Source organism: Bos indicus x Bos taurus, chromosome 15, assembly GCF_003369695.1.
Source record: "Bos indicus x Bos taurus breed Angus x Brahman F1 hybrid chromosome 15, Bos_hybrid_MaternalHap_v2.0, whole genome shotgun sequence".
NCBI classification, from domain to species: domain Eukaryota; kingdom Metazoa; phylum Chordata; class Mammalia; order Artiodactyla; family Bovidae; genus Bos; species Bos indicus x Bos taurus.
This window is the reverse complement of record NC_040090.1, coordinates 62088273-62102236: the sequence shown is the minus strand read 5'-3', so window position 1 is coordinate 62102236 and position 13964 is coordinate 62088273. Positions and strand designations below refer to the sequence as shown.

General features: G+C 43.5%; 1 protein-coding gene across 2 annotated transcripts in view; it reads right to left on the bottom strand.

Annotated features, from left to right (window-relative positions):
* Positions 1 to 11336, bottom strand: part of ALG9 (ALG9, alpha-1,2-mannosyltransferase) — a 113251-nt gene extending 101915 nt beyond the window's left edge. The window contains exons 1-3 of one of the 2 annotated variants that reach the window (XM_027563781.1): positions 11114 to 11336; positions 9975 to 10113; positions 8853 to 8987 (exon numbers count right to left, since the gene is read on the bottom strand). In XM_027563781.1, coding sequence (XP_027419582.1) covers positions 8853 to 8987; positions 9975 to 10113; positions 11114 to 11244 — 405 coding nt within the window. In that variant the 5' untranslated portion in view covers positions 11245 to 11336. Of the gene's footprint in view, positions 1 to 8852; positions 8988 to 9974; positions 10114 to 11109 lie in introns of both variants that reach the window. The other variant, XM_027563782.1, reaches the window with a different exon arrangement.
* Positions 11337 to 13964: the final 2628 nt, after the last annotated feature.

The following is a 13964-nucleotide window of genomic DNA, read 5'->3' as shown; positions in this document are numbered from 1 at the left end:
GGGAGGCCTTACAAATAGCTGTGAAAAGAAGAGAAGCGAAAAGCAAAGGAGAAAAGAAAAGATATAAGCATCTGAATGCAGAGTTCCAAAGAATAGCAAGGAGAGATAAGAAAACCTTCCTCAGTGATCGACGCAAAGAAATAGAGGAAAACAATAGAATGGGAAAGACTAGAGATCTCTTCAAGAAAATTAGAGATACCAAAGGAACATTTCATGCAAAGATGGGCTCAACAAAGGATAGAAATGGTATGGACCTAACAGAAGCAGAAGATATTAAGAACAGATGGCAAGAACACACAGAAGAACCGTACAAAAAAGATCTTCAGGACCCAGATAATCACGATGGTGTGATCACTCACCTAGAGCCAGACATCCTGGAACGTGATGTCCAGTGGGCCTTAGGAAGCATCACTACGAACAAAGCTAGTGGAGGTGATGGAATTCCAGTTGAGCTATTTCAAATCCTAAAAGATGATGCTGTGAAAGGGCTGCACTCAATATGCCAGCAAATTTGGAAAACTCAGCAGTGGCCACAGGACTGGAAAAGGTCAGTTTTCATTCCAATCCCAAACAAAGGCAATGCCAAAGAAGGCTCAAATTACTGCACAATTGCACTCATCTCACCTGCTGGTAGAGTAATGCTCAAAATTCTCCAAGCCACGTTTCAGCAAAACGTGAACCGTGAACTTCCAGATGTTCAAGCTGGTTTTAGAAAAGGCAGAGGAACCAGAAATCAAATTGCCAACATCCTCTGGATCATGGAAAAAGGAAGAGAGTTCCAGAAAAACATCTATTTCTGCTTTATTGACTATGCCAAAACCTTTGACTGTGTGGATCACAATAAACTGTGGAAAATTCTGAAAGAGATGGGAATACCAGACCACCTGACCTGCCTCTTGAGAAACCTATATGCAGGTCAGGAAGCAACAGTTAGAACGGGACATGGAACAACAGACTGGTTCCAAATAGGAAAAGGAGTACGTCAAGGCTGTATATTGTCACCCTGCTTATTTAACTTACATGCAGAGTATCATGAGAAACGCTGGACTGGAAGAAGCACAAGCTGGAATCAAGATTGCTGGGAGAAATATCAATAACCTCAGATATACAGATGACACCACCCTTATGGCAGAAAGTAAAGAGGAACTAAAAGGCCTCTTGATGAAAGTGAAAGAGGAGAGTGAAAAAGTTGGCTTAAAGCTCAACATTCAGAAAACGAAGATCATGGCATCTGGTCCCATCACTCCATGGCAAATAAATGGGGAAACAGTGGAAACAGTGGCTGACTTTATTTTGGGGGGCTCCAAAATCACTGCAGATGGTGACTGCAGCCATGAAATTAAGAGACGCTTAGTCCTTGGAAGGAAAGTTATGACCAACCTAGATAGCATATTGAAAAGCAGAGACACTACTTTGCCAACAAAGGTCTGTCTAGTCAAGGCTATGGTTTTTCCAGTGGTCATGTATGGATGTGAGTTGGACTGTGAAGAAAGCTGAGTGCTGAAGAATTGATGCTTTTGAACTGTGGTGTTGGAGAAGACTCTTGAGAGTCCCTTGGCCTGCAAGGAGATCCAACCAGTCCATTCTGAAGATCAGCCCTGGGTATTCATTGGAAGGACTGATGCTAAAGCTGAAACTCCAATACTTTGGCCACCTCATGCAAAGAGTTGACTCATTGGAAAAGACTCTGATGCTGGGAGGGATTGGGGGCAGGAGGCGAAGGGGATGACAGAGGATGAGATGGCTGGATGGCATCACTGACTTGATGGATGTGAGTTTGAGTGAACTCTGGGAGTTAGTGATGGACAGGGAGGCCTGGCGTGCTGCGATTCATGGGGTCGCGAAGAGTCGGACACGACTGAGCAACTGAACTGAACTTAGCTGATACCTGCAATGAAAGTGAACGTAAGTGAGAGTCGTTCAGTCGTGTCTGACTCTTTGAGACCCTGCGGACTATAAAGTCCATGGAATTCTCCAGGACAGAACACTGGAGTGGGTAGACTTTCCCTTCTCCAGGGGATCTTCCCAACTCAGGAATCAAACCCAGGTCTCCCACACTGCAGGTGGATTCTTCACCAGCTGAGCCACAAGAGAAGCCCAAGAATACTGGAGCGGGTAGCCTCAACCCTTCTCCAGCGGATTTTCCTAACCCAGGAATCGAACTGGTGTCTCTTGCATTGCAGGCGATTCTTTATCAACTGAGCTATCAGGAAAGCCCTATACCTGCAATGAGTTCCTAAAAATATTACAGAAAACAAGATCACATCCATAACAGTAATAAAAAGTATAAAGAATCTAGGCATTATCCTAAATAAAGAATGGGTAAGCTTGACATGGATAATTTTTTTTTGATACATTCTTTAAATTTTATTAAAAGACAACAGAAAAATGAGGTCCAGTGGTTAAGAATCCACCTTCCAAAGCAGCAGATTCGGACTCAATCCTGGTAGAGGAACTAAGATCCACAGGCCATGGGGCAACTAACCCAAGCACTGCAACTACTGAGCCCACGGGCTCTGGAGCCCACTGGTCACAACTAGAGAGAAGCCTGTGCACAGCAGTGAAAGATCCCGCACGCCACAACTAACACCCAGTGTAGCCAAATAAATAAATCAATTAAACAGTTTTTAAAAAGACACATAAAAACCTGACTAAATGATAAGTACATCATTTATATATAATAGGGATGGAATGATGTAACACTGCAAAAATACTGTCACGCAGGCATGCTTAGCCAACTCAGTCGTGTCTGACTCTTTGTGACTTCATGGACTGTAGCTCGCCAGGCTCCTCTTTCCATGGAATTCTCCAAACAAGAATACTAGAGTGGGCTGCCATTCCTTTCTCTAGGGATCTTCCTGAACCAGGGATTGAACCCGGTCTCCTGCATTGCAGACGGATTCTTTACTGTCCAAGCCATTAGGGAAATCCACTGATTCTCATATTAATATGTAAATTCAATGCGACCCTAAGCAAAACCTGCCAGAATTTGGGAAGAGGAAAACTGATTCTAAAAATATTTTTAAAATACAATTTTTAAATGGATAAAGTGAAAAATTCATCAGCCACACTACAAAGCCATAATAATAAAAACAATATGGTATTCTCTGACACACTAACCAGAGACATAGAACAAAAGGCCAGAAACATACATGCAAATGAGATGCACAGCAGAGATGGTAATAATATCACAAATCAGAAGGAAAAGGAAGAGTTAGCAGATGGTTCTGGAAAATCTACTTCACTATATAGCCAAAAATGAAGCTGGATCTTTCAACAATTTATATATTTAAAAAAAAACTGAATGGAGTAAAGCCTTATATGTGAGAGTTTCCCTAGTGGCTAAGATGACAAAGAATAGGCCGGCAATGCAGGAGACCCAAGTTCAATCCTCGGGTCGGGAAGATCCCCTGGAGAAGGAATGGCAACCCACTCCAGTATTCTTGCCTGGAGAACCCCATGGACGGAGGAGCCTGTCGGGCTACAGTCCGTAGGGTTGCAAACAGTCAAGACACAACTGAATGACTAAACATGCATGCTTATATGTGAAAGAGAAAATTACAAAGTTACTATGAAAAAATACATAAGAATATCTTTATGATCTGTGGTGAAGGATGTCTTTTAGAAAGACCCAAAATCCAACCATAAGTCAAAAACTAATTGGTTTGACTCTATCAGAACTAAAGAAAGGACTACAAAGTTAGTATAGGTGACAGTCTAGGAGAAAGGATTTCCAGTACCTAAAACCTACAAGGGGTTACTATTGAGAACTTCTACAAATCACAAGAGAAAATCAGAAAATTCAATTGAAAAACAGCCAAAGGGGCTTCCCTGGTGGCTCAGTGGTAAAGAATCCACCTGCCAAAGAAGGAGATACGGGTTCAGTTCCTGATCCAGGATTCCACATGCCACAGAGCAGCTCAGCCTCTGTGCCACAACTACTGAGCCTGGGCTGTAGAGCCCGGGAGCCGCAGCTACTGAGGCCCACGTGCCCTAGAGCCTGTGCTCAGCAACAAGAGAAGCCACTGCATTGAGAAGCCTGTGCGCTGCCCCTACAGAGAAGCCCCAGCTCTCTGCAACTACAAAAAAGCCCGCACAGCAATGAAGACCCACCACCGCTGAAAATAAATAAATAAGTAAAAGAAAAACAGGAAAAGGATGTAAACAGGTAATTCACAGGAAAACCAATCTAAATGACTGGTAAATATATGAAGAAATTCTCCATCTTACTATTTGTCAGAAAAATAAATTAAAATGAGGAGCATCTCTCTATGGACACCAAGGGGGAAGGGGGTGGGGGGCAGATGAGGTGGGAGAATGGGATTGACACATATATACTATTATGTATAAAATAGATAGCTAACGAGAATCTTGGAGAAGGCAATGGCACCCCACTCCAGTACTCTTGCCTGGAAAATCCCATGGGCAGAGGAGCCTGGTGGGCTGCAGTCCACGGGGTCGCTAAGAGTCTGATACGACTGAGCGACTTCACTTTCACTTTTCACTTTCATGCATTGGAGAAGGAAATGGCAATCCACTCCAGTGTTCTTGCCTGGAGAATCCCAGGGATGGGGAAGCCTGGTGGGCTGCCGTCTATGGGGTTGCACAGAGTCGGACACAACTGAAGTGACTTAGCAGCAGCAGCAACGAGAATCTACTATATAGCACAAGAAAGTCAGTGCTCTGTAGTGAGCTAAATGGGAAGGAAATCTTAAAAAGAGGGACATATGTATACATATAGGTGAGTCAGGGCTTCCCAGGTGGTGCGAGTGGTAAAGAATCTACCTGCCAATGCAGGAGGCATAAGTGAAGCCAGTTCCATCCGTGGGTCAGGAAGATCCCCTGGAGTAGCGCATGGCAATTCACTGCAGTATTCATGCCTGGAGAATCCCCATGGACAGAGAACCTGGAGGGCTACAGTCTATAGGGTCGCAAAGAGCTGGACACAACTAAAGCAACTTAGCGTGCACACACGCATAGCTGATTCACTTTGTTGTACACAGAAACTAACAGCACTGTAAAACAACTATACTTCAATAAGAATTAATTTTAAAAAATGAGAACTATCTCACACACTTAGAGAGTCAGAAATATCAAGTGCTCAAGAGATGTTAGGAAGCTGAAACTCCAAACACTGTTGCAGGGAGTAAAAAGCTGAATATCCATTCTGGAGAGCAATATGGACTGCTCCATGAAATTATGTAGTCCCTGGATATATGCATGGGATCCCATTCCTGAGTGTACAGTTCAGAGAAATTCACACTCCAACCCATAAGGAGACAAAACAAAGTTGTCCTTTTTTAGAGTGGTAAGAAATTGTAAAGGTAACTGTCACTGCTGCTGCTAAGTCACTTCAGTCCTGTCCGACTCTGTGCAACCCCATAGACGGCAGCCCACCAGGCTCCCCCGTCCCTGGGATTCTTCAGGCAAGAACACTGGAGTCTAGGGGTACCAATTATTACCATATTGTCTTGTGGATCACAAAAAACTGTGGAAAATTCTTCAAGAGATGGGAATATGAGACCACCTGACCTACCTCCTGAGAAATCTGTATGCAGGTTAAGAATCAACAGTTAGAACTGGACATGGAACAACAGACTGGTTCCAAATTGGAAAAGGAGTACATCAAGCCTGTATATTGTCACCCTGCTTATTTAACTTATATGCAGAGTACATCATGAGAAATGCTGGGCTGGATGAAGTACAAGCTGGAATCAAGATTGCAGGGAGAAATATCAGTAACCTCAGATATGCAGATGACACCACCCTTACGGCAGAAAGGGAAGAAGAACTAAAGAGCCTCTTGATGAAAATGAAAGAGAAGAGTGCAAAAGTTGGCTTAAAACTCAACATTCAGAAAACTAAGATCATGGCATGTGGTCCCATCATTTCATGGGAAATAGATGGGGAAACAGTAGAAATAGTGACAGACTTTATTTTGGGGGGGCTCCAAAATCACTGCAGATGGTGACTGCAGCCATAACATTAAAAGACGCTTGCTCCTTGGAAGAAAAGTTATGACTAACCTAGACAGCTTATTAAAAACCAGGGACATCACTTTGTCAACAAAGGTCCATCTAGTCAAGGCTATGGTTTTTCCAGTAGTCATGTATGGATGTGAGAGTTGGGACTATAAAGAAAGCTGAGCGCCGAAGAATTGATGCTTTTGAACTGTGGTGTTGGAGAAGACTCTTGAGAGTCCCGTGCAAAGCAAGGAGATCCAACCAGTCCATTCTAAAGGAAATCAGTCCTGAATATTCATTGGAAGGACTGATGCTGAAGCTGAAACTCCAATACTTTGGCCACCTGATGCGAAGAGCTGACTCATTTGAAAAGACCCTGATGCTGGAAAAGATCAAAGGCGGGAGAAGGGGATGACAGAGGATGAGATGGTTGGATGGCATCATCGACTCAATGGACATGAGTTTGAGTAAACTCCAGGAGTTGGGTGATGGACAGGGAGGCCTGGCATGCTGCAGTACATGGGGTTGCAAAGAGTCAGACACAACTGAACTACTGAACTGAACTGAACTAAACTGTCTTTCAGCAACAATCTACCCTTTACTACTCTGAATTATGATGCTGCAGTTGGGACTCTAGAAGCTACAATTTGAAGTGATAGTGGAAATCCAAGTGGAAATGGAAATTTTAAGCTCTGCATATTGTTATTTCTCTCTGGGGTTTCCCAGGTGGCTCAGCGGGTAAAGAATCTGCCTGCAATGCAGGAGAGCAAGAAACGTGGGTTTGATCCCCTGGCTGTGAAGATTCCCTGGAGGAGGGCATGGTATCCCACTCCAGTACTCTACCTGGAGAATCCCATGGACAGAGGAGCTTGGTGGGCTACAGTCCATAGGGCTGCAAAGAATCAGACACAACTGAATCGACTGAGGATGCACCGCACACATGCATTGTTATTTTGTTACTAAGTCTCTCTTCCTGTATATCTTTCCTTTGACAAATAAGTTCAAAAAAAATCAGAAATTTGATACTAGTTAGGGACAGAGGAATAGAGTTCTATCACCTTCTACAGATGCTACCTTTCCGATTATTTTAAAAAGGAAATGCAATCATGTCTCTCCTCTGTCAAAAACTTTTGATGGTTTCATAATACACTTGAAAAAAAAGAAAGTCTAATTGCCTAAAGCCTGGCCTCTTCCTCTCAGTCTCATCTAATCCACTCCACCACTCACGCTCTCCTCCAAGCATCAGACCTATTGGCTAGGGTCTTTGGACCTGAGGAACAACATGGTGGTAAGTTCCCTGGGTTTTCCTCTGGTCTTCTATGTTCCAGACTTGGAACTAAAGAAGTTGTAAACTAGAAATGCCAATGTACACAGACATAAAAACAACAATCAAGGCCTGCTCTATCTAGCCATAAGACCAAGAAAGGGGTAGCCCAGCAAGAAAGAAACTTTTAGACAATAACCACTCTAATCCAGCCAAGCACCCCAGAAAATAATGTGGCTCCACTTCCACCATCAAAGGTCAGGTAGGAGACAAGGACTCCTTGACAGTGGTAAGGAGCTCCCTCTCCCGGCACAGTGTCAGTGAAGACCACTTGGAGATCTTGGACTCTGCTTCCCTCAAACCTAGCAGTAATGAGGCATATCCACCCTGACCACTTGGGTGGTATCCGTGGAGGACCAGTGGGGAATGCAAACCTCAAGCCCTAATTGGCAGTAACAGTTGGAGAACCCTCTCCTTTTTCTTGCTGTAGTGGTATCAAAAGAAGCCAGCTAAAAGAGAGGCTTAAATAAGAAAAGCAGAATAGTGCAGAGGAAGCTTGCTGGGCCCATGAATAAGATCCAGAATCTCATACTGTAATACCCAAAATGTCCAAGTTTCAACTAAATATTGTTTGTCAAACAGGAAAATCTCAACCTGAAGGGAAAAAATCAATCGATAGATACCTAAAACAAGATGAGATATTAGAATTATCTGACAAAGTTTTAGAGGAGCCATTGTAAAAATACTTCAACAAGCAATTAAAAACATACTGGGAACAAATGAAACAATAGAGTCTCAGTAAATAAGCAGAAGATAAAAAGAAAAATCAAATTGAAATTTAAGAACTGATAAAATCCAATAATCAAAATAAAAGCTCAATGGATAGACTCAATAGCAGAATGGAGGGGACAGAAGAAAGTGTTGGTGAACTGGAAAACCTAAGATAGAAATTGTTCAATCTGAACACAGAGAAAACAGACTGGAAAAAAAAAAAAAATGGAGAGAGCTTCAGGGACCCATGAGACTATAATAAAAGATGTAACATCCACATCATTGGAGTCTCAGCAGAGGAGAAACATGACAGGATTGAAAAACTACTAAAAAAAATAATAGTAACAGTCAAAATCTTCCCAAATTTGAAAAACACATAAGCCTAAAAATTGAAGAAGTTGAATAAACTCCAAACAGGATAAACCCAAAGAAATCCACACTAAAGACACATCACAGTCAAATTTCTGAAAGGTAATCAGGTTAGGTCTCGGTTAACTCCTAATTATCCTTCAGTATTTTATTTACACTAAGCTTTCCTAATACGCTAACCTATCACACATTGTACTTTTCCTCCAAGACCCACTGCATTTATAATTACTTGTTCCATGTTCGTCTTCCTCACTGGATTTCATGAGGGAGGGGATTGATCACTGTTAAACTCACAGCACTTAACAAACCATCTACCAAATACAAGTTGCTCCATTAATATTTGTTGAATAATGAATAAATGATTCTTCTTCAAAAAAAAGTCCTGTCTTAACAACCAATACATTTTGTCTTTTTCACAAAACTGTTCCAGAGACTCACCCACCTCTTCATCAGTTGTGATTGCTTCCAAGTTGGCCTGCTCTTACCTTATTCGTTTGTAAAATTCTCGCATGAAATGCAGCTGGCCAGGCATGAAGCAACAGGTAAGCATACGAGCGAATGGCATAAGCTGGAGAATATTCCCAAGTCTGAAACCCCTTCCCATAGATGAGGTAGTGTGTCTGAAAGTACAAAATGAATGGATTCAGGGTTATATTGGCCAAAACTTCTTGTTAAGAGGTTGCAGGTAAAGTTTCTAAGCAAAAATATTAAGTAGACAAAGGTACACAAAAATGCTGAAATTGTCAACAAGATTTGCAACTAATGGATGGATAAGAATCAAAATGACCCAATACTGATATATTAAGATACTATAAATCTTGTAAGACTATCGTTTGGCCAACATTGAAAGCTCAGATTTTATCCTCTACTTATTTTTTTAAAAAAAATACTCTTTAGACAAAACAGGAAAGCTCAATATCTTATATTTTTCTAAAACTACCTACACTAAGCATTTATTTTTTTATGCAAAATGTGATCAGAAAATTTCACCTCTGAATTTCCTATAAAAGAATGTCCAACAGACTTATAAATGTATAAATCAAGAAACAGCAATATAAGCATAGTATGCAGTAACATTGTTTATTTTAGTAAACATCAGTAAAAAAAAAAAAAAAGCCAAAAAATTTAAAGAAAGTCGTTGCCTCTGGGGACAGGTGTTTGTACACAAGATGTAGAAAATAGAGTTACTGCTTTTCTTTTGCACTTAATATTTTTAAACTACCTCAAAGTATTATTTTGATTTTTAAAATGTTTTAAGAAAATTACAAATTATACTGTTTTGTGTAACTGCCAAATTCCTATATCCTTCAATAGTAGGTAAATCATCAGTTTAGAATACAGAAGTGAAAATAAAGTCATTTTACTAGTAGTCAGGAGGATGAGATGGTTGGATGGCATCACCGACTTGATGGACATGGGTTTGGGTGAACTCCAGGAGTTGGTGATGGACAGGGAGGCATGGCGTGCTGCAGTTCATGGGGGTGCAAAGAGTCCGACACGACCGACTGACTGAACTCAACATTGTATATCATTTGTATCTTGATTAATAACAAGGACCCAAGCAGTGAAATTGAGAACAAAAAGAGAAAACTAGAGAAATCACCTACTGGTTCCCAGTAGTTGAATGTTTCGTCACAGTCCGAGATGTTGCTCAGCAGGGCAGCACATAATCTTGCTGAGAGCAAACACTTGAAAGCAGTAGATCCTTCAGGTGCCCAGACTTGTCCGGCTTTGTTCCCAGATAACCTGCTCAGAAACACAAGTATGTGATAGGAAGGACATGCTAACTAGAAGAACTAAAACTAGACAAAAAGGACAACACGGCAAGAGACACCAAAGCACTTGAGTTAGTCACCTAAAAGGGTGAACCGTTAATTGTTCTGCGTAGAATAAGTGAAGAACGAATTAAGACCTTAATCAACGTTAGTCATCACTTCTTCTTTGGCATCTGTGACACTCTGCTTATCCCAAACCAACAAATTGTTCAGTTGAAGGCCACAAGCTTTCGTTCGTTTTTTTTTTTTTTTTTTCTTTTCCTGCTGCTGCTGCTAAATCGCTTCAGTCGTGTCCAACTCTGAGCGACCCTATGGACAGTAGTCCACCAGGATCCCCTGTCCACGGGACTCTCCAGGCAAAAATACAGGAGTGGGTTGCCATTTCCTTCTCCCCTTTCTTTTCCTAACAAGGTCATTACTTTCCACGGCTTTTATTCATTTCCCGGTCTGTTCAAATGCCCAGAGGCTACTATGTGCAAAGGACATCACCGCGTCCTCCAATTCCATTCGCTGACAGCTCCCTGGCGCAGTCTTAACCTGTAGCCCCCCAGTTTGGACAGAGAGGAGGCTACTGGTGTGGAGAGTGCTGGGCCCCACACAGAAGAGTAAAGGGCCGAGACCCTGGGGGGACTGAAGCTGTGAGGGACAGCCATACAAGGTGCTCTTTGCTCTCTCCAACTAATCCTGGGCCTGGGGCGGAAGCCGCACAGACCTGCACTCCAGGTTTCTCCACTAGCAGCAAGGGCCCGAGCTGGGGAACAGGGCGGGGGGGGGTGGGTCTCATCTAAGCCCTGGGGGGCGGCCTCATCTAAGCTCTGGAGGAGGGGTCTCATCTGAGCCCCAGCGTGCACCCGGCCCGCAGAAGGCGCGGGGTGAAGAGACTGCGGACCCTCCCGTACCGCGCGGGCGAGACCCTGCCCGCGGCAGCCCCGCTCCGCCCGGCCACGCCCCCGCCGCGCCCGCACACCTACTCGGGCCGCGGCTCCGCGCTGCCCGCCTCCCGGCTGCACAGCAGCTCCCGCAGCTTGTCGGCGGCCGAGGCCGTGTCCCCGCCGCTGCCCCCGCTTCCCTTCAGGCGCTGCCGGGCCCCTCGGCTCGCCATGGCAAGCGTGGGAAAAAAAGGTAGAACTCCGCACCCTACGAAAGCAACGAGCGCGGAGACATTGCCGGGGCTGGCAACGGTGTCCGCCGAGGGACAAAAGACCTCGACATGCGCAGAAACGACTAAACTACAGTGCTCCTGGGCCAACTGGGGCAAATCCGGGTTAAGAGATGCTATAGTTATCTCTTCCACATAACTTGTAACTCTGGGCATGCCTCCCTCTCCCTAATTCTCTCTTCCTTCACTTAGCATTCTTCACTCTCCTACAAATACTGTCCCTCAGCATCCGTTTAAAAGAAAGCACAAATAGAAAGTGATTAAAACAACTCCACGTGGAATACATGGGTACTCAGTTAAAAATCATAGCACACACACAAAAAAATCATAGCACAGCTATATATCAAAGAGAAAATTCTTTTCAGATCACTGACATCTTGTCCTCTGTATTTTGTCAAGTAATAGGGACAGCCTGTAGCGAATTAACTGCTTCAGAGAGACAAAGCCCTAATGGCAGAATACAGAATTGGAAGAAAAGTGAAAAGCTAAAGAAATTCTGTGCAGCAAATTCAACAAGATGTCAGTCATTGCCATTGCTACTACAACATTATGGTAAGCATTTACTGTGCTTACCATACAGGATGAAATCATCCTTTTAAAATTTAATACAACTACTTTATTTTACCAAAAAGGAAACGGAGGCCCAAGGTTGCATAGCTAAAGAAGTGGTAGAGCCATATTCCACCCCAGGTCTTACTACAAAGCCTGTGTTCTTCCAACCAGGAGACCAGGAAAAAGCTCTTGATTTCATACATTCCTCCACAGGCACCTTGATGATACCACACCAGTGACTCAGGGGTCATGCATCTGTTCCTGACACTCTGCCTGCTCCCCCAGTCGCAGAACTCTGTCCTGCCCTGTGGAGCTCTATGCTGCTGCTGCTGCTGCCGCTGCTAAGTCGCTTCAGTCATGTCCGACTCTGTGCGACCCCATAGACGGCAGCCCATCAGGCTCCGCCATCCCTGGGATTCTCCAGGCAAGAACACTGGAGTGGGTTGCCATTTCCTTCTCCAATGATTCCTCATCCAAGTGATGCCAAATCAAACGTGGGTCTGCCCACCTGCACAGAAAAGTCAATGTACCAACATTGGGCTTTGTTGAAACAAAGTACAGTGTTTATTACAAGGAGAATGGGCAGCTCATGCTCAAAACACCTAAACTACCCCAAGCCTTTCAAGGGAGGTGTTTTAAAGGCAAGGTGAGAGAAACAGTTGAGATGTTCATCATCAGCTCATGGACATCCTTGATTGGTTGGTGATGACGTTAACAGGGTGGTACTTTAGGAGTCAGCCTCAATAACCTCCTGGGGTCTATGTCCTGGTGATCAACATGCAATTAACTTCTTCCATCTGGTGGGGGTTTAGAATCAATAAAACGCACAAGGATATGACTCAAAATATTATCTATAGCCCTTGAGACAGAACTAGAGTTTGTTTTTTTTTTTTTTGAAAGCTAAACTATTATTATCTCGCATGACTGATTTGTTTCTGCATATTCTCATTTCTCATTGCATCAAATCTGCTCTTTGTTGGACTTCCCTGGCAGTCCAGTGGGGAAGACTCTGCACTTCAACTGCAAGGGGCGTGGGTTCTACCCTTGGTCTCAGGAATTAAGAACCCACCTGCTGTGTGGCCAAAACAAACAAAAAAAATAAACCTTTGGAACTCAGGGAAGGCCTAGGAGGCTAATGCTTTTCTACAAACAAGAGGCGGCAGGTATGGAAGAGGTTGGGGGGATCTCACCCCAGGAAGACCCTGCAGGGTCACGCTTGGTTTCATGCTTACTAAGCACTATTGGGGTTGGAAGAAAACTGTTAAGTCACATGCTCAGTCACTAAGTCATATCCGACTCTTTGTGACCCTATGAACTGTAGTCTACCAGGCTCCTCTGTCCTTGGGATTTCCCAGGCAAGAATACTGGAGTGGGTTGCCACTTACTTCTGCAGGGTATCTTCCCAACCCAGAGATCAAACCCGTCTCTGTCGTCTCCTGCATTGGCAGATGGATTCTTTACCATTGAACCACCTCTGCCCTCAATTAGCTTAAAAAGTGAAGTGAAGTGAAGTCATTCAGTCGTGTCCGACTCTTTGCAACCCCGTGGGCTGTAGCCCACCAGGCTCCTCCATCCATGGGATTCTCCAGGCAAGAATACTGGAGTGGGTTGCCATTGCCTTCTCCAGGGGATCTTCCCAACCCAGGGATCGAACCCAGGTCTCCCACATTGCAGGCAGACGCTTTAACCTCTGAGCCACTAGGGAAGCCCAAAGTCTATGTGGAGAGCCAAGCAATACATGTGTCCTTAAGAGATCCCTTGATTCACTACCTAAACTTACTCCCATGCCAGTTTTCCTACTCCAATTAAAGATACTTCTATTCTCCTAGTTGCTTGGATCAAAAAACTAGGGATTCTGTTTGATTCCTTTATTTCTCTAACTCCAAAATATTTGTGTGTGCACATATATTTATCAGTAAGTCCTTTGAATTATTTCCCAGTCCAACCGCTTTTTACCACCCAGGTCTAGGTCACCATCATATTTTGTTTGCATTATAATACACTAATTTGTTTCTTTCAGTTCTTGCCTTTCCACATGCTCTTGTCCAAATACAAGAATAAATGACATTTGAAATCAATCATACTTCAGTTACAAAAAATAAAAACAGAAA